The sequence below is a fragment of the Oncorhynchus clarkii genome, chromosome 2 (genome assembly GCF_045791955.1).
Source record: "Oncorhynchus clarkii lewisi isolate Uvic-CL-2024 chromosome 2, UVic_Ocla_1.0, whole genome shotgun sequence".
Classification (NCBI taxonomy): Eukaryota; Metazoa; Chordata; class Actinopteri; order Salmoniformes; family Salmonidae; genus Oncorhynchus; species Oncorhynchus clarkii.
Window position 1 is genome coordinate 43423687 of NC_092148.1, and position 26006 is coordinate 43449692.

General features: G+C 39.6%; 1 protein-coding gene across 7 annotated transcripts; it reads left to right on the forward strand.

Moving 5' to 3' along the window:
* The first annotated feature begins 8849 nt into the window (after nucleotides 1–8849).
* On the forward strand, nucleotides 8850–25069 carry LOC139368171 (G protein pathway suppressor 2-like). Of its 7 annotated transcripts, none has more exons than XM_071106828.1 (13): nucleotides 8850–8998; nucleotides 10596–10713; nucleotides 10947–11056; nucleotides 11150–11262; nucleotides 11555–11634; nucleotides 11778–11857; nucleotides 12149–12326; nucleotides 12622–12705; nucleotides 12902–12978; nucleotides 13196–13291; nucleotides 13568–13651; nucleotides 17673–17743; nucleotides 24723–25069. In XM_071106828.1, exons 2-12 carry the CDS (start codon nucleotides 10620–10622, stop codon nucleotides 17700–17702), a joined length of 1026 nt encoding a protein of 341 aa, XP_070962929.1. In that variant the 5' UTR covers nucleotides 8850–8998; nucleotides 10596–10619; the 3' UTR covers nucleotides 17703–17743; nucleotides 24723–25069. The 7 variants fall into 7 exon arrangements, with proteins under 7 accessions (XP_070962929.1, XP_070962936.1, XP_070962900.1 ...); XM_071106835.1 differs by having other exon boundaries at nucleotides 11781–11857; XM_071106819.1 differs by having other exon boundaries at nucleotides 8875–9052.
* The last annotated feature ends 937 nt before the right edge of the window (nucleotides 25070–26006 follow it).

Genomic DNA, 26006 nt, shown 5'->3' on the forward strand with positions numbered 1-26006 from the left:
TATACCTTAGCCAAACTCAGTTTTTCACAATTCCTGACATTTAATCCTAGTAAAAATTCTTGAGGGCCGGGGGCTGTGTTTGGAAATTCGGATGACTGACGTGTCCAAAGTAAACTGCCTGTTACTCAGGCCCAGAAACTAGGATATGCATATAATTGGTAGTATTGGATAGAAACCACTCTGAAGTTTCCAAAACTGTTAACATAATGTCTGTGAGTATAACAGCACTGATATGGTAGGCGAAAAACCGATGAGAATCCATCCGGAATAGTTTTTTTGTTGAGGTGACCACCATTTAAAATGCCTGTCTATGGAAAAAAGAATACCTCCCAGATTGCAGTTCCTATGGCTTCCACTAGATGTCAACAGGCTTTCGAAAGTGTTTCAGGCTTGTTTTTTTTTAAATAGCTAGAATTTGTAGTTTTTCTAGGTGGCTCTCATTTTGACTCTAGTGGCGCGCGTGGATGACGGCGTGCATTTCGTTATTTATCTCCGGTAATGAACATACTATTCTCCGTCTTAACTTGTTGGGGATAGGGGGCAGTATTTTCACTTTGGATGAATTGCGTGCCCATAGTGAACTGCATCCTACTCTGTCCTAGATTACTAATATATGCATATTATTATTACTATTGGATAGAAAACACTCTGAAGTTTCTGTTTGAATTATGTCTGTGAGTATAACAGAACTCATAGGGCAGGCAATCTTCCAAACAGGAAGTGAAATTCTGAATACATGTCTAATTTCAAGTCATCGCCTATTCACTTCCAAATAAGATATGGATCTGGTAGCACTTCCTACGCCTTCCACTAGATGTCCTCGTTAAGTAGAACGTGGAATGGAGCTTCTGGTGTGAACTTTGACCGAATTGGAGGGGAAATAGTCACTGTCTTGCATTACATGCAAAATTGTTGAACTATTTGTCATAAACTGTCAAGCATAGTTTTACACATTTCTATTAGACCTTTTGTACAAAAATGTGAATTGATGAATCGTGCAGGTGAAATTGACCCTCACTCATGAAGGAATGTAAAGTGTTAGTTCAACCAACAATCAACCAGTTGTCTAAATTGCTCAAAGGTGCATCTCATGAAGAATCAATTGGCAAGCATATATAGACAGACCACAACACAGAGTTGCAATTTTCCAATAATGGATGGACCAGGAAATGAACAGGGTCAACAGCCAAGAGGAGGAAGAAGAGGAGCAAGGATGCGTGGTGGAAGGCAAAACAGAGGAAGAGGCAGAAGAGGACATAGGCGCATATCTGATGACATAAGGGCCACTATTGTAGACCATGTTGTCAGTCATGGCCTTACAATGGCTGAGGCGGGTCGAAGGGTGCAGCCGAATATTGGGAGATCAACCGTGTCCTCAATAGTTCAAACGTTTCGAAGAGAGAACAGGTATGTCTACCAATGTACAGTGCACTGTTACTGTATATAAGCAGTATACTGTATACTTCCTACAATGCTTCATATTACAGTAGTCCACTTGTATTTTACAGCATACAGAAATATACTCTATGCAGATACATACTGCACCTTACATGCACCCACCTGTATGTTTTACAATAAAATGTGTGTTCGCATAGTTTTTGTCTACGTGAAAGTGTGCGATGCATCACTGCATTTTTCCCCACATAGGACTACAAGATTACCCCAAACCGGTGGCAGAGGACGCCTTTTCACACCTCAACAGGAGGAGGCTATTTGCACCATCGTCCGAGCAAACAATGCCATGAGACTCAGGGAAATACAAAGGACCATTATAGAAGACAACAATGTATTTGAAAACATCCATACGGTTAGCATCTCAACCATCGACAGGGTGCTGCATAGAAACCAGATGAGTATGAAACAGCTGTACCGTGTACCATTCCAAAGGAATGAGGACAGAGTTAAGGAGCTACGGTACCCGTATGTACAGGTAAAACATATATCTATGTAACTACTTTACAGCAACATTTTATAGTGAGTGATACATAGTACAGTAAGCATAAACTGCACACATTCCCATTGCTGTGGAAGGAACATGCAATATATGTACATTTTATGTCACTCTTCCTTACCAAAACAAATTCAACTGTGTGTTCTGGGATATAGCGTATAATGGAGTTGGACTCAAGTGAACCCTCTCACAACTTTGTATACGTGGATGAGGCTGGCTTCAACCTGACCAAATGCAGAAGGCGTGGTCGGAATATCATCGGTCACAGAGCTACTGTGGATTTGCCAGGCCAACAGGGAGGAAATATCACCATGTGTGCTGCTATTTCGGAGCATGGTGTCCTAACCCATATCCCCCTTATAGGGCCATACAATACCCAGCATCTACTCAACTTTTTAGAGACTCTCTACAGGGCTCTCATCCCTGATTATGAGAGGGGTCTGTTTAGAGGGGATTTGCCAAAGTATGTGGTCATTTGTGATAATGTGAGTTTCCATCAATCAAACATCATAAGGCAATGGTTTGTGACCCACCCGAGGATGCTCATAGAATTCCTCCCACCTTATTCACCATTCCTTAACCCAATTGAGGAGTTATTTTCAACATGGAGGTGGAAGGTGTACGATCGTCAGCCACACACACAGATGACCCTGCTAGCTGCAATGGATGCAGCATGTGAGGACATCACAGTAGACGCCTGCAGAGGATGGATAAGGCATTCCAAAAGATTCTTTCCACGTTGCATTGGAAGGGAAAATATCCGGTGTGATGTGGATGAGAATATGTGGGCCGAAAGACAGGAACGTCTGGATGTGTAGAGACAGCACAACAGTGCTGCGGGCAAGGTTGTGCCTTAGGGGTGGTTTCCTGTGTTTCTTCTAATTTCATTTTTTTTCCCTTTGTGCCCCTTGGGTTGTCCAGTCTTTTTCAATCAATAACCCACATACAGTAATGTGCAAATAGTACTGTTGAAATTGATATATGCCATAGAAGTGCAGCCTTGTGCATTTTCAATACAGTAACTGTCATCCAAACTGTAGCCTAAGTTTACATCAGGTAATACTGTCAAAGTACACAGTTACATTGACAACATGCCTAAACATTTTGACGACCTTGTTCGTGAACAATGACTCAATGACTTATCATTCTGATGACACTGACATGATCATTGGCATGAATATTTACTTTTGAGAGATGTACTAAGGATTTTTTGTGACTGACTAGCTTTAGAAACATATCTATTGTATATTGCAGTTTGTACAAATTGTTCTGAGAAATGCACTTATTATTTTGCACATGTTAGTGATGATGTGAAAAATGCACCAAAGCGACTGAGAAAAACTGTAAAGTGGCAACACACGGTGAAGGCTCCGTGCAGGATTTCGCCACACTCCTCCCCCCATGAAAAAACAACCTATCAGGGCCAGCGGGAAAGTCAAATCAAATCAAATGTTATTGGTCACATACACATGGTTAGCAGATGTTATCGCGAGTGTAGCGAAATGCTTATGCTTCTAGATCTGACAGTGCAGCAGTATCTAACAGATAATATCTAAGAATTCAACAACAACCTAATATCTTACAAATTCCACAACAAAACCTAATACACACAATCAAGTAAAGGAATGGGATGAGAATATATAAGTATAAAATATATGGATGAGCAGTGACAGTAAAGAATAGATGGTGAAGGACGCAGTGTACAGTATAAACATATTAGATGAGTAATGTGAGATATGTAAACATTCTTAAAGTGGTATTATTAAAGTGACTAGTTTTCCATTTATTAAAGTGGCCAATGATATCAAGTCTGTAAGCCTTGTCCCTCCTTTCCCCAGGAAAAGTTGTACCCCTGTTAATATCATTGCACTGTTTGCAAGGACAGCTTTATTGCAAGTAGGCATTTAATTGTATTGTGTAGCTAAGCTTATGCTGTATAATAAATAAACTTGATTTGACTAGCTTATATACCCTATTATAGAATAAAATAAAAACAAGAGAGATGAACTATCAATTCATATAATTAATTTGCATAGATTAAACATGCTATCAAATGAATTGACCAAGTAGTGAACTTAAATCATTACAATGTAGAATTGTAGGAAATTGAATTTAAAACAACCATAAAATCAAGCTTTTGGTGAGGTGTATTCATGCATCTCAATAAACTACAGTGCCTTGCGAAAGTATTCGGCCCCCTTGAACTTTGCGACCTTTTGCCACATTTCAGGCTTCAAACATAAAGATATAAAACTGTATTTTTTTGTGAAGAATCAACAACAAGTGGGACACAATCATGAAGTGGAACGACATTTATTGGATATTTCAAACTTTTTTAACAAATCAAAAACTGAAAAATTGGGCGTGCAAAATTATTCAGCCCCCTTAAGTTAATACTTTGTAGCGCCACCTTTTGCTGTGATTACAGCTGTAAGTCGCTTGGGGTATGTCTCTATCAGTTTTGCACATCGAGAGACTGAAATTTTTTCCCATTCCTCCTTGCAAAACAGCTCGAGCTCAGTGAGGTTGGATGGAGAGCATTTGTGAAGAGCAGTTTTCAGTTCTTTCCACAGATTCTCGATTGGATTCAGGTCTGGACTTTGACTTGGCCATTCTAACACCTGGATATGTTTATTTTTGAACCATTCCATTGTAGATTTTGCTTTATGTTTTGGATCATTGTCTTGTTGGAAGACAAATCTCCGTCCCAGTCTCAGGTCTTTTGCAGACTCCATCAGGTTTTCTTCCAGAATGGTCCTGTATTTGGCTCCATCCATCTTCCCATCAATTTTAACCATCTTCCCTGTCCCTGCTGAAGAAAAGCAGGCCCAAACCATGATGCTGCCACCACCATGTTTGACAGTGGGGATGGTGTGTTGCTTTTACGCCAAACACAACGTTTTGCATTGTTGCCAAAAAGTTCAATTTTGGTTTCATCTGACCAGAGCACCTTCTTCCACATGTTTGGTGTGTCTCCCAGGTGGCTTGTGGCAAACTTTAAACGACACTTTTTATGGATATCTTTACGAAATGGCTTTCTTCTTGCCACTCTTCCATAAAGGCCAGATTTGTGCAATATACGACTGATTGTTGTCCTATGGACAGAGTCTCCCACCTCAGCTGCAGATCTCTGCAGTTCATCCAGAGTGATCATGGGCCTCTTGGCTGCATCTCTGATCAGTCTTCTCCTTGTATGAGCTGAAAGTTTAGAGGGACGGCCAGGTCTTGGTAGATTTGCAGTGGTCTGATACTCCTTCCATTTCAATATTATCGCTTGCACAGTGCTCCTTGAGATGTTTAAAGCTTGGGAAATCTTTTTGTATCCAAATCCGGCTTTAAACTTCTTCACAACAGTATCTCGGACCTGCCTGGTGTGTTCCTTGTTCTTCATGATGCTCTCTGCGCTTTTAAAGGACCTCTGAGACTATCACAGTGCAGGTGCATTTATACGGAGACTTGATTACACACAGGTGGATTGTATTTATCATCATTAGTCATTTAGGTCAACATTGGATCATTCAGAGATCCTCACTGAACTTCTGGAGAGAGTTTGCTGCACTGAAAGTAAAGGGGCTGAATAATTTTGCACGCCCAATTTTTCAGTTTTTGATTTGTTAAAAAAGTTTGAAATATCCAAAAAATTTCGTTCCACTTCATGATTGTGTCCCACTTGTTGTTGATTCTTCACAAAAAAATACTGTTTTATATCTTTATGTTTGAAGCCTGAAATGTGGCAAAAGGTCGCAAAGTTCAAAGGGGCCGAATACTTTCGCAAGGCACTGTATAACCTAAATGCATTATTACCTCCAACTTGGTGCAATTCACATTTCCAGTTGCCCACCCTGACATACAATACCAAGATAGAATGGGCCCTGTGTCTCAACCAATTGCCAATGTAGACTAAATATCCCAATATCCCAATATATTTTTATTTTGCAAAGGTAGCAACAGCCAAAATAGTCCGTATGCTGACAGAGCTTAAATGCTCCAAAGCCACAGGCCTGGATAATATTCCTGCAAGGTTTCTAATAGATTCTGCTGAGCAAATTGGCCCTTGTATTACGCATATTGTTAATCTCTCTCTTGAACAAGGCACAAAGTCTGACCCTGGGAATTATAGGCCAGTATCTATGCTCTGTGTAATATCAAAGATCCTGGAGAGAATTGTTCATGAGCAAATGTATGAATATGTTAAAACAAACAGGGTCTAATTAATGTATGATTTTCAGTTGGGTTTTAGAAAAACATACTCCACTGATTCATGTCTACTTTACTTGACTGACTTCATCAGGAAAGAGATTGACGAGGGAAATCTCTGTGGAATGGTACTGCTTGACCTACAGAAGGCCTTTGATACAGTTAACCACTGTCTCCTAATCTCCAAACTGGAGGCACTGGGGTTAAGCAGTATCCCTCTAGGTTGGGTAAAGTCCTATTTATCAGGAAGGGAGCAAGTAGTAGAGGTTAGTTGTTCACTGTCTCAGGAAAAAACAATGAGTTGTGGCGTTCCGCAGGGTAGCGTGCTCGGGCCCCTACTGTTTTTATTGTATATTAACGATATGAAAAATGCTTGTTCTTGCCGTCTTTTCTTTATGCGGACGACTCTACACTTCTGGTGTCTCACAAAAGTAAAACTATGTTGGAGAGCATACTTAGCACAGAGCTTACTAACATTAGCATTGGAGATAATAAGCTATCTCTGCACTTAGGGAAAACTGAAGCAATTATTTTTGGATCCAGACCTAGATTGTGTAGGTGGTCTGAAATCAGAGTGGAATTGACTACTAAAACCTATGTTAGCTACTTGGGATGTATCCTTGATGGAAGCTTTGGAGGTGTGAGCATGGCCAAAAATGTGCTAGGGAAGGTTAATGCCAGGATTAAGTTTTTGGCTAGAAAGTCCAAGCTGCTTGATAAGGACTCCATGAATGAGTTAGTCACAGCCCTCATTCAATGCCATCTTGACTATGCTAGTAGTTCCTGGTTTGGGGCTTATCTAAAGTTATGAAGGGTAAGCTCCAGATAGCCCAGAATAAGTTGATCAGGGTAGTATTGAAGGTGAGTCCACGTACTCACATAGGGAGGAGCTGCTTTCAGGAAGTAAACTGGCTGCCTGTTGAGGCTAGGGTGTCCCAGATTAGACTAGGAGTATTTATGGTCCTGCGCCCAGATATCTAACGGATTACTTTTCTCGTGTTGGGGATGCACACAATCACAGCACCAGATCAGGTGTTGCTGATGTGTGCTTATACAGGTTCAAGAGTAATGCTGGGAAAGGTACTTTCTTGTATACTGGAGCCTCAGAATGGAATGAGTTGCCTCTGCCCATAAAAACAACGTCCTCTCTGGGCAGCTTTAAAAATATGTTTGATGTCTTCTGTGCCCATATGAATAACCCCTATGATGTAACTGGAATGATGAGATAGATGTTCTTCTTCTCTGTTCTTGTTGTATTATTTTACTGCAATACTGTGTTCGAACTTGTCTAGCCATCTTGTCTCAAGAGGACCACAATGGAAATAAGTCCCGGACTTTGTGTGTTATCCTTAATGATTTTATTCATGTGCATGTATGGCTTTTAAGTTTTATGTGTGCTTATTTATTAAAATGGTCGAATTAATAAACTAAACTAAACTAAACAAGCAGGGCTACAGCGACTTTCAGAGAGGCTCCTTGGGCTTGCGGTGGCCACTGGTTTGGGAGTCCTCAGCAGAATGGTCTCGTCATAACCAAGTTCTGGGTTCCACTGTACAAGAGGGTCCGTGGAGTTTTATGAACATCCAGGCAGACACACAGTGAATTAGGAATTTTTTTTCACGTTCTGATTGGCCAAAGTGATCAAGCCTCCGACGGGTTTACGCAGTGCACACACATAGCCTATAGTTCATCATTCTCACCACCGCCAGAGAGAAGACAGGAAACAAGCAACCATTTAACTATCTCTAGATTGCAAATGTACATACGTATTTATTTGTTTTGTCATTCTATTGTTTTTCATGGAATTTTTGTGGTAATTAAATTGCATTTATTTATAATTTTTGATAATACCTTTCCCAGAAATAGTTTTACCAGATCTGTGCATTCTCAAATTGAAAAGGGTGAGGGAGCGCTGCTCTTCCGCACTCCGACAGCACTACACCCCTGGGTATGAGTTGAGAAACATGCCTATTTTGTAATGACACAATTTAAAAGCTATACTATATTAAGAACAAGTTAATTATCTATATTCTCTGAAAATATTTGTAATATTGAGTTTTGTTTAACGTAATTCATGCTGGGTTTTTGAGCTAGCGCCCAATTGACTCCCATTCACTTCTTGTGGGATTCTACAGAGAATGCACTGCATAGCCAATTGTTAACTTGTTAACGCACGGGCAATGTACACAATGGACGTTAATACGATTCCAAGTTACAATTTATTGCCATCTCCTCAAAAGTGGGGTAGCAGTAAATGTAAAAGTTAACCAACTGAAGTTGAAGAATCCAGCAGTGTTTGTGATGCTCGTTGTTTGGTGCGACGCAGACAGGGTGGCAGGGTGAGTTTTGATGTTGAGCCTTTGCCAGACAAAGTGATGTTAGGATATATAAAGTTATCCTGTACGAGCTTTTGTGGTGATGTCCCATCCTTTCAAGTTGTTGGCATGTGGTAGGACTAAATATATTTAAATAGTAGAGTAATGTGGTGCAATTTTAACTGTATTTATTTATTCACATTTTTTTTTTTGTGAGTGTAGTGTTAGAGATGATAGGGTATTTGTTTATTTTTATTTTTTATAGCAAAGTATAAAGGTACTCCAGTCTAGTAGGTGGCGGTCATGCAAGAATTTGGATGCCAACCGCCGTTAAACCTCAAAGAAGAAGAAGAAGGGTTCACGCACCTTTAACGTGTGTTTGCGGACCGCTACAACACCATAGAAGAAGACCTCTTCCGTTTTGTTCAGTTTGGGTTCCTAGTGAATACACCCAACTTGTGTCAACATTGGGCTTTTTTTTAACATTTTACCTGCAAACCAGCCAAACAAAGACATATTTTCTGACAAGGAAAAAGTGCGTTTTGAGGAGATTCCACGCAATTGTATTGCAAGACTGCTAGATATGCGAGTATGTGCAGTTTAGCTAGCTAGCTAAACTGTCGTTGAATTATTGATGCTAAATCGGGATTTGCTTTGCAAATGTGTTTAGCTAGCTAGCTCACTATAGAGTCAGCCTTGGCGTATGTTATTTAAAAGTAGACAGATCACTGACTTTTCAAATCAATATCGCTAGTTAATGCTAAACTGCTAGTGTGAGATTACCTACAGGGTAACAGCCAGCTTGTAAGTAATACAAGCTAGCTAACGCGTAATATTTCTAACGGGTTATTAGCCAGTGGCAGCTAACTAGCGATACAATTTAGACTAATGTATTATTGACTAACGTTATAATTGGTAATTATTAGACTTAAATAGGGTAGATCGAGGATGTGATTATGATTTTTTGATAGCGGTACAGGTAGGCCTAAGAGTTTCCCGTTTGTCCGGTACAACTGCAGTCCTTCCGATGAAATTCATACTTTTAATAAACACGTCCAGTCATCAATACTCAACTCTGCGTCGATATAAGAGAACAGAGTTGAGCGTTCCTCAGCTGCTTAAATTCCTGACTTGGAAGACGCAACACGTCTTCTAGACTTCCATGTCTAGTTGCAGGGAGTTCGTTTGAATTGAGAAAATACTCTTATTATTAAATATGTTGCTCCATTTCGTAATCCAACAATGTGTACGCAGCCATCTTTTCTATGTCAAATCTGATCGTTGATCGAGACAGGTTAGTGTCATAACATGCAGCACTTTGGGGTGGGACACCCACCTGTCTCAATCGATGACAGAAGATTTTAAATAGACAAGATGGTGGGGTTTGCATTGTTGGATTACTTAATGGAGCAAAACAATTATTTAATTTAATAACCAAGCATTTTCTAAATTCAAACAAACCCCCTGTTACTAGACATGGAAATATAGAAGATGTGTTGTCTTACAAGTTGGGAATTGAAGTATCGCCACGTAAAAGTTGGTCTCAAATTCTCAGCACTATTATTTATACTACTGTGTAACTGCTGTATGGAAGTGTTCACATATCACCGCTTTTTCAAAGTGTAGCTACTGACAGTTGAGCTAGTCAGACATATTTTAGCTGGTTCTGGACATGGCTAGCTAACTGAATATATTATTATAATGTAGGTTAAAGTTTCGAGAGTTCGGGACTTTATAGTTATATCAGCATTTTTGTCAAAATTGAGTTATTGACATGCCTTGTTCTGTTCAATGTTCGACCTATATAGTACTCTAAATACCCCTAATTAATGTTAAGGTCAAATTAATACAGTATAAAAAATTGCATAAACTGTTGAAACCAAAGATGGATCGGAACGTTAAAGCCAGTTATCTCAATCATGTTTTTGCAGATAGAACCTTGTAGTCCTAAGCTCTCGCTCCATTTCTGCCGTTGTGATCTAATTATTAGGGACTTTATCATAACAGCCTGATTGAGCATTGTATTGTTTGATTAATGAAGGACTGTGGTAGGTAAATGGATGTAAACTTACAATATGTCAGTGGTGATTATTGTGCTCACTTTCATCCTGTGTCAATCTGTCTGTTCTTAGCTGGCCCCACCAATTCCTACCATCATGCCTGCTCTACTAGAGAGGCCCAAACTGTCCAATGCCATGGCACGCGCCCTGCACAAACACATCATGCGAGAGCGAGACCGCAAGAGACAAGGTAAGAACGAACCCTCTACCCAATGACACTGGTAGTTTGCAAACTCCAACAAAGTTGCAGGTAACACGCTGATATCAGCTCCTGAGCAAGGTAGTTAACCCACTGTTCCCCGTATTCAGAGGGGTTGGGTTAAATGCAGAATCCACGTTTCAGTTGAATGCATTCAGTTGTACAACTGATTAGGTATCCCCCTTTCCTGTTCTGTAACCCTCTCACCCAACCTTGTGTCACAGAGGAGGAAGAAGTAGACAAAATGATGGAGCAGAAGCAGAAGGAGGAGGAGGAAAGGAAGAGAAAGAAAGAGGTGGAAGAGAGAATGTCTTTAGATGAGACGAAAGAGCAGGTGAGTTATTGAGCTCTTTAGTGCCTCACTCTCTCTTTCGGGGTTCCTCTTACTTAACTCCTCTTTATTTTTGTCCCTCTTTCTCTCCCTTAGATCATGAAGATGGGGGAGAAGCTACAGGGGCTACAAGAAGAGAAACACCAGCTCTTCCTCCAGTTGAAGAAAGTGCTCCATGAGGAGGAGAAGAGACGGAGGAAAGAACAGAGGTAAAGGCTCTGGAGGTCTTGAAAAATCCTTATCCCTAGCATGGTGGTCCCAGATCTGGTCCCAGATCTGTTTTGCAAACATCTATGGTTGTTGTTGAAAGCACATACATACAGCACATACAGATCTGGCACCACCAGGCTAACACATTCCCCAGCAACCTACGTATGTTATTGGCGCTTTATATGAAAGTCAGTCCTGTTTGCTGATAAACTAGCATTAACATTGTTACTATACTCACACATTGTGACTATGGACAAGATCTTACTTTCTTTCCCCAATGTTTTCTTGTAGTGACATGACAACCCTGACATCTGCTACGTACCAGCCCAGCATGGCTATCCACTCAGGACAACATCTGCTCAGCATGCAAGGTAATTCACACTGATTGATATAATACAAGCGTAATTGTCTATACACACATACTGTTAGTTGTACTATGCACATTACCAGCCTCCCTCTCTCCCTCTGTGTATCTTTCTCTCCATGTTACCCTCCTCTCTATATCAATGATCAGCAGGTCAAGTGAGTCATGGCCGCTCTGCTGCTCTGCTTGGAGAACGCAGTAAACAGCTCTTCCAGTCCCCTGTCCTTCCTGTGAGTGAGCAGATTTCATAAATACCAGGGTTTCCAGTATTTGGCCTCAAGCCCCTCAGTGTATGTAGCAGGCACTTGTTCCTGTTGATTATAATTAGGACTTCAGTGGCTTGAGGACTGACGAATGGGGACCCAATATGCCCTGATTTTATAAAGTGTTCTATACTTAATTTAGGTCTGGCCTGAATGTAATCTACTAATAGTATATGGAATTTAGTAGACCCTTTTATCCAAGGCGACTTATAGTACATTGAATGTGTGTGAAAACGTCTCCTGTATGTTACTTGACAGGGGCGTCACTACCAGAGCCAGCCAGGGATGAGCTCCGTGGGCTCCGAGCATGGGCAGTATTCAGCCAGCCAGGCAGCCCATGGCCCCTACGGCCAGCTCACCCAGGCACAGCACTCCTCTCCCTTCGCCACCAGCCAGCATGTCCCTGTCAGCTACGCCAGCAGCTCGCAGCTCAGAGGTAACCGCTTTCAGTTTAATTGTTATTTGAGAGACATGTTGTCTATGTGACATTGAAAGCCTAATATAATATGTATCTGGTAGCTTGGTCCCAGATCTTTTTGGTCTGGTTTGCCAATTCCTATGGTCATTGTTAAGCCAAACATATTTGACAAACAGATATGGGAGCAGTCAGGTTTGTGTTGTTTTTCAAGGTGACCATGTTGTGGTCATTATGAGAATGAGAAGTTTATTGTGTATGCTGTTTGTGTGTGTGCTTCACTCATAAACCGCTCCTTAATGCCGTCCCCGTCCAGGTGCCTCAGCGTTCCAGGCCATGCAGTACCTGCCTCACCAGCAGCAGGGCTACGCTGTACACAGCCACTTTACCTCTCAGCCAGGTACCTTACACCTGTGTGTCTGTGTCTAATAATGTCTATAGGTTGTTGTAGGCCTCACACTTGGGATTGTGGCATATTTCATATAAGGTTTATGCGTAATGACACTAGGATGGGTGTGCTGACTTTACTACTCACTTACTACTCTCTTGCTTCACTCAATTTTCTCTGTTCACCATTTTATATTTTTTGTCCCCAGGATTAATCCCCAGTGCTGGGATCCCTCTACAGAAGCAGCTTGAACATGCTAATCAACAATCTGGTTTCACTGACTCTGTAAGTTCATTGGGCCCCAAATCGACTGGCAAAATAGCATGACACAGGATGATATGGTTATATAACAGTGTTATAAACCGTAGTGTTTAAACAATGCATTTAAGAGGTTGATCACAAGCAGTGTACTGTATTTCAGTTTGTGAGCGGGTCATCTGTGGTTATCTTGCACGTAACTGGCCCTTAATCCTTTTCTGCTGTGTTTTTGTGTTGGCTTCAGAGTACTCTACGGCCCATGCACTCTCAGACACTTCATGCCTGTGCTGCAGGCCTGCTGCCTACCCCCTCCCTCGCGGTGCAGATCCCCGCTGCCAAGGTAAAGCCCACCTACCCTGGGTCATGTTCATTAGGGCACGCAGCAAAACGTTTTGCAATGAAAAACCAAAACAAGTGTTTCTTATTGGAAGCATTCAGTTAGTACCTCTCCATTTCACTCCACTTTTTTCAGTTTTGTGCCTAATGAACACAACCCAGCTTTATGCATTGCTCTCTTCCTTCTATGGTATGAAACACACCACAGGGTTACGAAGTCGGTCAGCTTTGTTAATTCATAACCTCATCTTTTCCTCCGCCTCCTGTTCTTTGTGAATAGTCTGGCTTACCGTATGCCCATCCCCCCCGTCCAGCCTCTCCGGGAAGCTTTACCCATGGAACACCTCCACAGCAGGCTCACCCAGTGAGTATCCTATCAGACATCACCCACATCTGAGCAGCACAACCCCTTATATACAGCCTTGGTGCTGCCGGATAGATCAAATGGCCAATGATAATGGCCTCGACGAAATACAATGAATACGTCATGAAAATCAACACCAGTCGTGTAGTGATATGGTTTAGCGTATTCATCACTATTTTAGACTAAAGCAGGGGTCTTCAACCTTTTCTTGCCCAGGCAAACCGGTGACCCATTGCTTGTCTTGTGAATTATGGCAAGGACATGTAATCAACATGTTAAAATGAATAGATTTGGTCGATAGCTTTTCATTATTTTGACCTCCCCACATTATAATTGGAGAAGTGTGATCTCTAATATAGCCTATTAGTTAGAAAGTTAACTCCAAGCTAGGGCTGGGACGATTATGCAATTTAGTGTAACGATTGTCATGCAAATGACCACAGATGCTAGCTGTGTTCGAATACCCATACTAACATACTGTATACTACATACCTAATGAGTATATACTACATACTATGTACTATTAGTTCATTTTAGTATACTGTAAACGAACAGTATGCTTTCAGTTGAGCGTACTAGCTCTTTGCATGTCTACCGGAAGTTGATGCTGTTGCTAGTTAGCATAACAAATTACTAGTTAGACATTTTACGACTTCGGGTGTGTTCTTAAATTCAATCTGGAGTTCCAGAGTGCGCTCGTAAATTCAGAACGTTCTCCTTTTGTAAATTCAGAGCGGTTTGCTCGGGCTGAGGAGTCGGGTTGATTTGACTGTTCTGACCTTACAAAGGCAGTCAAGCACCCAAGCTAACGTTGGCTAGCTACTTCCAGACACAAATGAGACCATTCTGACAATTTCACTCGCCCTAGCAGAGCTGGTTAGGCAGTTTTCATGTTATCCAGAGCGTTTGTGGCTGCGACTGTGCTGCTGTCGACAATTGAATTACGCTTTTTTTGTCGACGTTTACTGACACCGGCCATATTCAAGGGGTGTTGAGCGTTCGTAAATTCATTATTCTGCACTGTCTAGTACACTCAGATGAGAGTGCTCTGAAATTGGAGTAGATGGCCAGAGCGAATTTACGAAAGCACCCGGATGTCAATTGTGAACGCGCAACGACACTCACAACCACTATACCATTTAGTAAGCTAAGAATGACAGGAATAATGAAGTCAGTAAACGTTGGTTAGTTAATCTATGGTAATATACTGGCAAGTTTGATGTAGCCAACTAATGTTAGGAAGCTCGCTAAGAACATACCAGTACATACTACTGTAATGATATGCTAGGTTGTTCGTAAGGACAGCTTAGCTAACAAATTGTCAGCCAACATAACATGTAAGGTAACTTATTTGAAAAGTCATTACTTTATTACATTGCTCCACATTTTCTTAACACTTGTCATAATTAGTTAAAGCAATACATTTGTATCCGCTATGGTTGTACTTCGACTGCATGTTTTCTTCAAATCTGGAAACGATGTGAAGCCATGCCCATTTCCTGAAGAATTGCATTATGGGCCTGAAAGTACAGAAATAGTGTCTTCTGCGTGTGTACTTCATATTTTGGCAAATTTAGTACAACATCCTAGAACTTTTGGCCTACTAACTATATCTATACTATGACCAATAAGCATACCTTATACTCAAGTCACGTCATAATTAGTATGGTTAGTGCGGTTAGTATTCGAACACAGCTATTGTCATTTTTGTAAAACAAAATGTTTAAATTGTATTGCATCGTTGAAAGACATACATAATGAATACAACTTGTCGTGGAAATACTAATCAATAATGAGAAAAGACGATCACAATCACCAATCGGGATATTACTTTATTCAAAACTTCTTAACATCGATTCGTTATTGAAATAATGAAGCTGGTCAACGAACCACCCTAGATGATTCGTTGAGAGCCCAACGAGCGGATTTGAGCCACAGCATTTTATAGGAAAGTACATCCTTCTGAATGTTCATGACAAACAGCAGATGCATGGAATGGGTCACACGGTTAGGATTTGTATGAAAGATACTAATAATTCACAGCAGACAGTATCTGCTGTAAAGACCGTTTTCAGTGTGTGGAAACCAGGGTCTGGCCCCCAAAAGAAGGTTCCCCTCATCATTATCCATACCCAAGCCATCCTCACCCTGGTACCTCCTGGCACACAAACACCAACTCATGCTATGGAATGCGTTTTTTAGGCTTTATCACCAAAGGCATGGTAAATCCACTGTCAGCATTAATCCCCCAGAGGCCCAATTCAGAAGACCACGCACAGATGAGTGTTCTAAAATCCCTATTCTTCTCCATAAAAAAAACATTTGATGCAATAACAGTATTATAACATAATCTTGTAATTTTTCTCAACCTAAAAGTAAATTACAAGGTTTTAAAACATTCATTCACATGTAGAAAACATAGGTCATCAAACAACTTTTAAACATGTAGAAAAACACCTTGCACTAGTATACTGCTCCTGACCAAGGCAGTTAACCCACTGTTCCTAGGCTGTCATTGAAAATAAGAATTTGTTCTTTACTAACTTGCCTAGTTAAATAAAGGTCAAATAAAATAAATACAAAAAATACTACTATTGTAAATTGATTCGTTGAGCCTTTTAGCCTTGACATAAAATTATCCTTCATTGGGAATGATATAAACATTAATATTGTTAAGAAATTATCAGCAATCTAAATCAGAGTACATTTTTCATGCGTATGAAACAAAACATGTTGATACTGAGCATACTTACCTTGGTCAGCATTGTGGAAATAACTATTTCCATCCCAGAAACTAAAATAAGCATATTTTGTTGGACAAATCCAGGTAGTGAATCCTGGTTTAAGTAAAAATGTATTGTGTTGGTGCCTAATGAACATGACCCAGGACAAGCAACATGATTCCACTATTTATAAGGCAATACCTATAGATCAAATAGATTAGGCACACTTTCAGTCTCTGGGCATGCTAGTACACAACAACAACAATCAAAACAATCAATCCATAATACATTAATTTCTTCACTCATAGTTATTAACATACTAAACTCAGTCAGTTTTAAAAATCATTCGGTTTCCAATTCGTAATCAAAACCCAATTATCCGACCCATTTTTAGAATGAGATTGCTCATTGATTGACATTTGTCCTATCACTCAAACTTAAAACCCTCAATTTAACACACATCAACATTGGCAGAATGTACATATACATGCAGTATAATTACCCTATAATCCTAGTATTAAGTTATCATGATTATTATTACAGATCAGTATCTTAATGCATTGTTAATCTAAATTACTATAAATTTAGCAGTGTGTTGACCTCAATCAACCTGATTCCCCAAAATAAACAATTTTAAGACAAGTCAATCAATCCTGGGCACTGTTGACCAACCCCCCCCCCCCCCCCCCCCCCCCCCCCCTTCCGGCATCTCTTCACATTCTTCTTCAGATAGCTTTACAGTTCAAAGTGGATGGCCATTGATAATGTCCCAATTTCAATATCTCACCTGGGCCGCCACCACCTTCACCACCCATTATGTCTTGTCCATTTGTCAACCAGTATACCAGCAACATAAGATAAGCTTCGGAACAGATCTCTCCCCATACTCACTTCATGTGGACTCCTGTCACACTCCTGAGAGAAGGCATGAGAGAAAAAAAACAGTTGATAGCTTCGATTGGATGCTGTCCACCGGTTGCTGGCTCGGACAGGTCTCTCGGTAGAAATGGTGTAGACAGGGCCGTTTTGAACACCTTTGTCGCTCTTCTTCAGCCAGTTCGAGGGGGTTCACACCGTTTTCTGCCAAAATTATCCCTGCCATGCATCAAGAGGACAGATCAGAACAACAGTTTAGTTCAGTTTATTTCTGATTCAGGAAATCCAGACAAGCATTGATTATATGACAAACTATTACTTTCACCAATTATTCTTAATACATATTTCTAAAAACTTGTCAGAGAATAACACATTCTGTTGAAACCATTTTTTCAAATTGGCTTATGCTCCCCTCATCGCAGAGCCACAGGATCGGGAAGTTAGACCTCTAACCCATCGGGAGAAATCCCAACAATCCAGCAGACCCAATCTGGTGAGATTTGTATCAAAACAGAACAAACAACACGACAATACACTCCTTCATATACAGTTGAAGTCGGACGTTTACATACACCTTAGTCAAATGCATTTAAACTCAGATTTGAACAATTCCTGACATTTAATCCTAGTAACAGTTCCCTGTCTTAGGTCAGTTAGGATCACCACTTTATTTTAAGAATGTGAAATGTCAGAATAATAGTAGAGTGAATGATTTATTTAAGCTTTTATTTCTTTCATCACATTCCCATTGGGTCAGAAGTTTACATATAGTACATACACTCAATTAGTATTTGGTAGCATTGCCTTTACATTTGTTACTTCTTTTGACAACAACCAGGGAAATTGCAGGGCGCCAAATTCAAACAACAGAAATCTCATAATTAACATTCCTCAAACATACAAGTATTATACACCATTTTAAAGAAACTTCTTGTTAATCCAACCACGGTGCCCGATTTCAGAAAGGCTTTACGGCGAAAGCATACCATGCGATTATGTTAGGTCAGCGCCTAGTCACAAAAAACTAAATTTTCCAGCCAAAGAGAGGAGTCACAAAAAGCAGAAATAGAGAGAATTAATCACTAACCTTTGATCTTCATTAGATGGCACTCATAGGACTTACAGTTCATACAGTTACAGATACAGTTCATATTTATATCCAAAAATCTCAGTTTAAATTGGCACGTTATGTTCAGTAATGTTTTGCCTCCTTTTATATCCAAAATACCTCCGTTTGTTTGTCGCGTTATGTTCAGAAATCGACAACGAAGATGAAAATTCCAAATAGTTTCCATAGTATCCACAGAAACATGTCAAACGTTTTTTATAATCAATCCTCAGGTTGTTTTTAAAATATATAATCGATAATATATCAACCGCAAATGTCTTTCACAGTAGGAGAGGGAAAAGCAATACCTATCAACTCTGTTGCGCGAGCAAAACTCATGTGACCAATTGACGCGATGTTATCGTTCTGGCTCATTTTTCTAAATAAAAGCCTGAAACTATGTATGAAGAATGTTGACACCTTGAGGAAGCGATAGGAAAAGGGAGGCTATCCAGCAAAGGGAGGCTATGGAACATGGAGTTTTCAAAATAGAAGCCACTTTCTGTTTTGATTTTCCTCAGGGTTTCGCCTGCAATATCAGTTCTGTTATACTCACAGACAATATTTTGACCGTTTTTTGGAAACTTTTGTGTTTTCTATCCAATACTAATGATAATATGCATATATTAGCAACTGAGACTGAGGAGCTGGCCATTTACAATGGGCACCTTTTCATCCAAGCTACTCAATACTGCCCCTGCAGCCATATGAAGTTAATGCAACCACTGTCAGATTTCAAAAAAGATTGACGGCAAAAGCACACCATGCGATAATCTGAGTACAGCGCTCAGCCACCAAAACAAGCCATACAGATACCCGCCAAGTTGTGGAGTCAACAAAAGTCAGAAATAGCGTTATAAATATTCACTTACCTTTGATGATCTTCATCGGAATGCACTCCCAGCTCCACAATAAACGTTTGTTTTGTTCGATAAAGTCCATAATTTATGTCCAAATACCTCCTTTTTGTTTGCGCGTTTAGTTCACTAATCCAAATGCACAAAGCGCGGGCACTAAGTCCAGACGAAAAGTGAAAAAAGTTCCATTAAAGTTCGTAGAAACATCTCAAACAATGTATTTAATCAATCTTTAGGATGTTTTTATCATGAATCTTCAATAATATTCCAACCAGACAATTCCGTTGTCATTAGAAAGGAAAGGGAACGTAGCTCGCGCTCACGGCTCGAGACTAAACTAAAGGCTTTCATCCTGACCAATTGTTGAAACAGCTCTTATTCACTCCCCTTTCACAATAGAAGCATGAAACAACTTTCTAAAGACTGTTGACATCTACTGGAAGCCTTATGAATTGCAATCTGACCCTATTTACACTGGATATTGGATAGGAAATCACTTGAAAAACTACAAACCTCTGATTTCCCACTTCCTGGTTGGATTTTTCTCTGGTTTTTGCCTGCAATAGGAGTTCTGTTATACTCACAGACATTATTTTAACGGTTTTGGAAACTTTGTTGTCTATCCAAATCTACTAATTATATGCATATTCTAGCTTCTGGGCCTGAGTAACAGGCAGTTTACGTTGGGCACACTTTTCATCCGGACGTGAAAATACTGCCCCCTTGCATATGAGGTTAGCTTGGGTCAAGCATTTTGGGTAGCCTTCCACAAGCTTCCCACAATAAGTTGAGTGAATTTTGGCCCATTCCTCCTGACAGAGCTGGTGTAACTGAGTCAGGTTTGTAAGCCTAATGCTATTGAAATGATGAAGTAAATCCTGCAAATAATCCAATTAAAGTAGACTTAACTTCTTACGGATCATTGGGACGCTAGTGTTTCACCTCGACAACATCCGGTGAAATTGCAGAGCGCGAAATTCAAATGACAAAAATCGTAATATTAAACATTCATGAAAATACAAGTACCATACATAATTTTAAAGCTTAACTTCTTGTTAATCCAGCCGCTTTGTCAGATTTCAAAAAGGCTTTATGGCAAAAGCACACCATGCGATTATCTAAGGGCAGCGCCCCGAACACAAAATCATTGCATACATTTCTAACCAAGCAGAGGCGTCAGAAATAGCGATAAAATAAATCACTTACCTTTGAAGATCTTAATATGGTTGCAATCACAAGGGTCCCAGCTACATATCAAATGGTCCTTTTGTTCTATAAGGTCCTTTATAACCCAAAAAAGCCATTGGCGCACTTGACTCAGTAATCCACCGGTTTCCCTCGTTCAAAATGCATACAAATGAATCCCGTAAATTACCAATTAACGTCTTCCAAACATCCTAATCAATCCTCAGGTACCCTAATATGTAAATAAACTACACAATTTAAGATGGAGAATACCGGAGACCATTACCGGAGATAAATAGTGAAGTACGCTCACTCACCGGAACGCGCTACAAACACTACAGCCAAAATGGAAGCCACTTTCTAAAACTACAAATTCTAGCTAATTTTTCAAAAAACAAGCCTGAAACTCTTTCTAAAGACTGTTGACATTTAGTGGAAGCCCTAGAAACTGCAATCTGGGAGGTTTTCCTTTTATATTCCCATTGACAGCCATAGTAATCAGGGGTGAGCTGAAAAAAACACAATTCTGGATGGATTGTCATCGGGTTTTCGCCTGCCATATCAGTTCTGTTATACTCACATACATTATTTTAACAGTTTTGGAAACTTTAGAGTGTTTTCTATCCAATACTACCAATTATATTCATATCCTAGCTTCTGGGCCTAAGTAACAGGCAGTTTACTTTAGGCACCTCATTTCACTTCCGAATACTGCCCCCTAGCCCGAAGAAGTTAACATCTTGGCACATAATAAAGACACAATTACCAGAAATGGCATGAAAGGTCCTCCAAGTGTTTCTCCGCAGAGATTTTCACATGCGCAAAAGGGATTTATTCACCATCATAGCAGTCAAACAAATGATATCGACATCCACTGATGTAAAACCAGATCTTGCGCCTTGTAATAAAAGTGGATTACATTTTCTCATGTGACGTATTTAAATTACTTCATTACATCACATTTGCTCTGTAATGATAATTAGTTTGACGGAAAACCCTAAGTTAGGCTTTGTGCTACGTTTTAAGTTACGTTGATTTTCCACATGTGAAAAGGGTTTATACGATAATTAACTCCTCTTAGACTACAAAAAAAATAAACACATTTTCAGGCAATATGGGCAGTTTTATTTTAAATGTAGTACCTGGACGTAGACAATCCCATAAGCATTTCATAGCGACATCGTTAGGGTAAATTAACCAAAAGTGGACACACTCCAATCCAGTTTCTGAGACAATTGCCCTAACTTTGTAGACAGTTTAATAATGCTTAAACCTCCTCTTCATCAAATTATCCATAAAAGGGACCAACTCAGAAAACCTATCTATTATTTTCCCAACCCTGACGTACGTCTACGTCTGGGTGCGCAAGTTAGTATATTATTATCGTTTAGTTCCATCATTACTTCATCAAATCTCTAGTAATCCATTATGCACGCATACCATTCGTCATATTTTCATATCTTCACAGAATCAATATGGAACGTTAGAAATTCTTAGGTACTCACATCAACCAATCCATTGGCTCAGCAAACATTCTCCCAGTGGGAGAAAAAAAACGGACGTTTCCCGGACACTGCCCTGCCCGGTCATGGAATCCTAGATGGTTCTCTAGCTTCCCAGAAATCACAGCAAAGTCTAGCCTCCCAGAAACTATAGACTTGCTGCTACTATCTAAAATAACATCCCTCTCTCAATACCACTCTTGATATTCTATGGGCAGTGATGGACGGAACCCCAAGATAACGTTATATCAAGACTTATTATCCAAATTTCAATCATCTTATTTAGCCAATTTCTATATCTTATTATCCAAATGTAAGATTAACACTTATTTCTACCCTCACACACTCTCCTATCACATTCACAGAACACAAATAAATGACAGAGGTGAATGAGACGGACAAGGAAAACCGGTTAGCGCTGTTTTTTTAGATTTCAATCCCCATGTGAACAGGGAAACCCATACCATTATCAAAATATTGCCTAATTAGTGTTTCCAAAACAAAACAGTCACAATAGCCTCTAACAATAGTAACCATAGGGCAAACCTGTTTACCTCATTTATCAAAACATTTAATCAAAACATTACATGTTATAATTTGAACTTCACCAAGCCAGATGCCCTCGCAAGGCATCACCTGCACTCTAGTTCCTCGTTCAATGCATTAACCTCACCAGTCCTACTGTGATCAACCCAGTACCATGGATCTGGACTTTTGGTTGCCCGCAAATGGCATATCCATACCCGAGCCACCTCCACCTTGGTACCGCCCGGCACACAAACACCAACTCATGATATGGAATGCGGTTTTTACGCTTTATCACCAAAGGCATGGTAAATCCACTGTCCGCATTAAGCCCCCAGAGGCCCAACTTGGAAGACCACGCACAGAGGAGTGTTCTAAAATCCCTATTCTACTCCATAAAACAACCATTGGATGCAATAACAGTATTATAACATAATTTTGTAATTTCGCCCACAACAAACTACGACATACCTAATGAATAGAACACAGCATTCACACCCCTGTCTTAAAAACAGATGGTTTTGACCGCTTAGATCTTCTGGAAATGAAGCTTCCACTCAACTGCCATTCTACTCGTTTAAGTATTACTAACTTTACCCACTTCATGTCAAAACTGATATTGCGTAAACTATAGCTACTTGAATATAAAGTTTAATCCCCCCTTCTCAAATAAGCGATTATGATGACTATTATACGATAATTGTGCCAGCCCTACTCCAAACATGTTTGCCAATAGCAGCTGGTTAAACAAAGGTTAACCTCTTGGAACTACCCATCCTGGATCCGGGAGAATTGTCATCAACTACATTAATTAGCATAGCGCAACGGTCAAAAAATATTACTAGAAAATATTCATATTCATGAAATCACAAGTGAAATATAGTGAAACACAGCTTAGCCTTTTGTTAATCACCCTGTCCTTTTAGATTTTGAAATTATGCTTTACAGCCAAAGCAAGACAAGCGTTTGTGTAAGTTTATCGATAGTCTAGCATAGCATTATGTCCAGCTAGCAGCAGGAAGCTTGGTCACGAAAATCAGAAAAGCAATCAAATTAATCGTTTACCTTTGATCTTCGGATGTTTTCACTGACGAGACTCTCAGTTAGACAGCAAATGTTCCTTTTGTTCCATAAAGATTATTTTTATACCCAAAATACCTCCTTTTGTTGGTCACGTTATGTTGAGAAATCCACCGGAAATAGCGGTCACAACAAAAAAAGTCAAAATGATGTCCATAATTTCGACAGAAACATGGCAAACGTTTTTTTATAATCAATCCTCAAGGTGTTTTTCAAATATCTATTCGATAATATATAAACCGGGACAATTGGCTTTTCAGTAGGAGCGAGAGGAAAAATGACTACCTCTGTCTTTTACGCAAGAATCACTCTGAGAGCCCTCAGCTGGCCACTGACGCAATGTAGTCATTTACGCTCATTCTTCAAAATAAAGGCCTGAAACTACGTCTAAATGCTGTAGACACCTTAGGGAATACGTAGAAAAGGAATCTGGTTGGTATCCCTTTCAATGGCCAATAGGGGTGCATAGGAACACAACGGTTTCAAAATAAGAGGCACTTCCTGATTGGATTTTCCTCTGGGTTTCGCCTGCAATATCAGTTCTGTTATACTCACAATGTTTTGACAGTTTTGGAAACTTTAGAGTGTTTTCTATCCTAAGCTGTCAATTATATCCATATTCTAGCATCTGGTCCCAAGAAATAGGCGGTTAACTTTGGGAACGTTATTTTTTCAAAAATAAAAATAGTGCCCCCTAGTTTCAAGAGGTTAACAATGGTTTTGCAAAAATGAATGTCCAAGTCAAGAAAGCTTGCCAGTAGCCAGTGTCACTTGCCACGACTGGTACTCGTGGGTGCTTTTTCAAAGCCTATGTCAGATACTCCAGGGAGTGTAATTATCTCCAGTGAGTGTAATTAGCTCCAATTACTGTAATTAGTTCAATATTAGGAGTTGAGAAATAAATATGAAGATATTCCCCTTTTCTACTGTATGGTATGTAAATCAAAATTGGTTTAGTCAACTGTTGCTAGCGATATTCATTAAAATATTGAAATAAACAACATTTTTCCACTTATTTTATATATTTTCGTGGACCCAGTAATTGAATAACCCTGGGCTAGAGGCACCCTAGTTTTGATTTGACTGACTCAAGTATATTCTCATATTATATATGCTCATGTTTAGTTGGAAGTGATACTTAGAAAACTAGATTCTACTTATATAGTGTGATGTTTCCAAATGATCTGTTCATGCTCTTTTGTTTCAATTTTACAGACAACGTTTCAGAGCTCTCCTCAACCTACCCCTCGGCATGCCTACCTCTCCCACAGCCAATCAGGACAGAGGTTCTACCACAACAAGTAAACTAGCCACACCCACCACCAGCAATTACTGAAGGGCATCATTCTCCACACAGTTTGTCTTCAACTGCTGACATAGTACATCAATGTAGTTTCTTCTGCCAAAAGACTGTACTGTCACTATATATAAGCATGTTTTTTTCCCCCTGTATCAGTATTTCAGTAGAATCAATCATGACAACACATGAGAGAATTTGTATATTCAGAACAATGGTGCTGTTTACATTGTTGATGTATTACCAAATTAAACCACTCTTAAAAGCTCTGTGCTCCTCACTTTTTTACTGATAATAAAAGCCTCTTAAAATACTCTTATTTTAATCTTAATCTTATTTAACTAATTTTAAATGATTCAATGTAAACCCTTCTCAAAGTCCATGGAGAAAAATATAATTTGCAAGGAAGAACATTCCTCTTCCATTCACATAAACATATTTGTGGAAGCCATATTTTCCTAAACTTTTTAAATTAAAAAAGTTTACAACTGAATTTTATTAAATTGTACTTGAAAACTAAACATGGAATGGCTTTTATTTTTATTTTTTTTAATGCGGAAGCGTATGATGTGTTACAAGGGAACATGTGGGAGGGAAGTGAATGCGAACTAAATGCTAACGAGCGCATTGCAAGAATGTTGTTCAGTTTCTGACCTAAACTATACAAGTAAATCAAAAATGCTAGTCAGTTTGTGCCACGCTACTAAATTAGCAAACCAAATGCACATTTTAGACAGTTAACTTAATTGTTATAAAATATCTAGCTGGCAAACATTTAGTTGTGAATTCCATACTGTAATTAGATCACCTGACTCATACTGCACAACAGTGAGTGACTCAAGAATCCGGTCTCTCGTTGTGTGCTTGTAAACAAACACTGTGTGACACGTTTATGGGAACTACGATAAGCTTCATAATAATGTGACAGGTGAAATTTAGAACACAATGTTATTTATTTAATGTATTGCACAAGTTGATTGCAGTTATTTACTTAAAAAGTAGCTACAAATATTCAGATTTATTAAAAACTTCAAAGATATTTTCAACGGTATTGAAAAACAATCCCATGGCTTTTTCCAAATACCCCGGTATACGGTATACCACCCAAGCCTACTTGTATATATTTTTATTTCCCCTTTATTTAACCAGGTAGGCTAGTTGAGAACAAGTTCTCATTTACAACTGCGACCAGGTCAAGATAA

Bases quoted from the DNA above. Each gene is read 5' to 3' on its own strand.
- LOC139368171 (XM_071106780.1), top strand. The intron at 11,263-11,554 runs GTAAAGGCTCTG...GTTTTCTTGTAG, and splicing joins AGACGGAGGAAAGAACAGAG to TGACATGACAACCCTGACAT. The intron at 12,706-12,901 runs GTACCTTACACC...TTTTGTCCCCAG, and splicing joins CCACTTTACCTCTCAGCCAG to GATTAATCCCCAGTGCTGGG.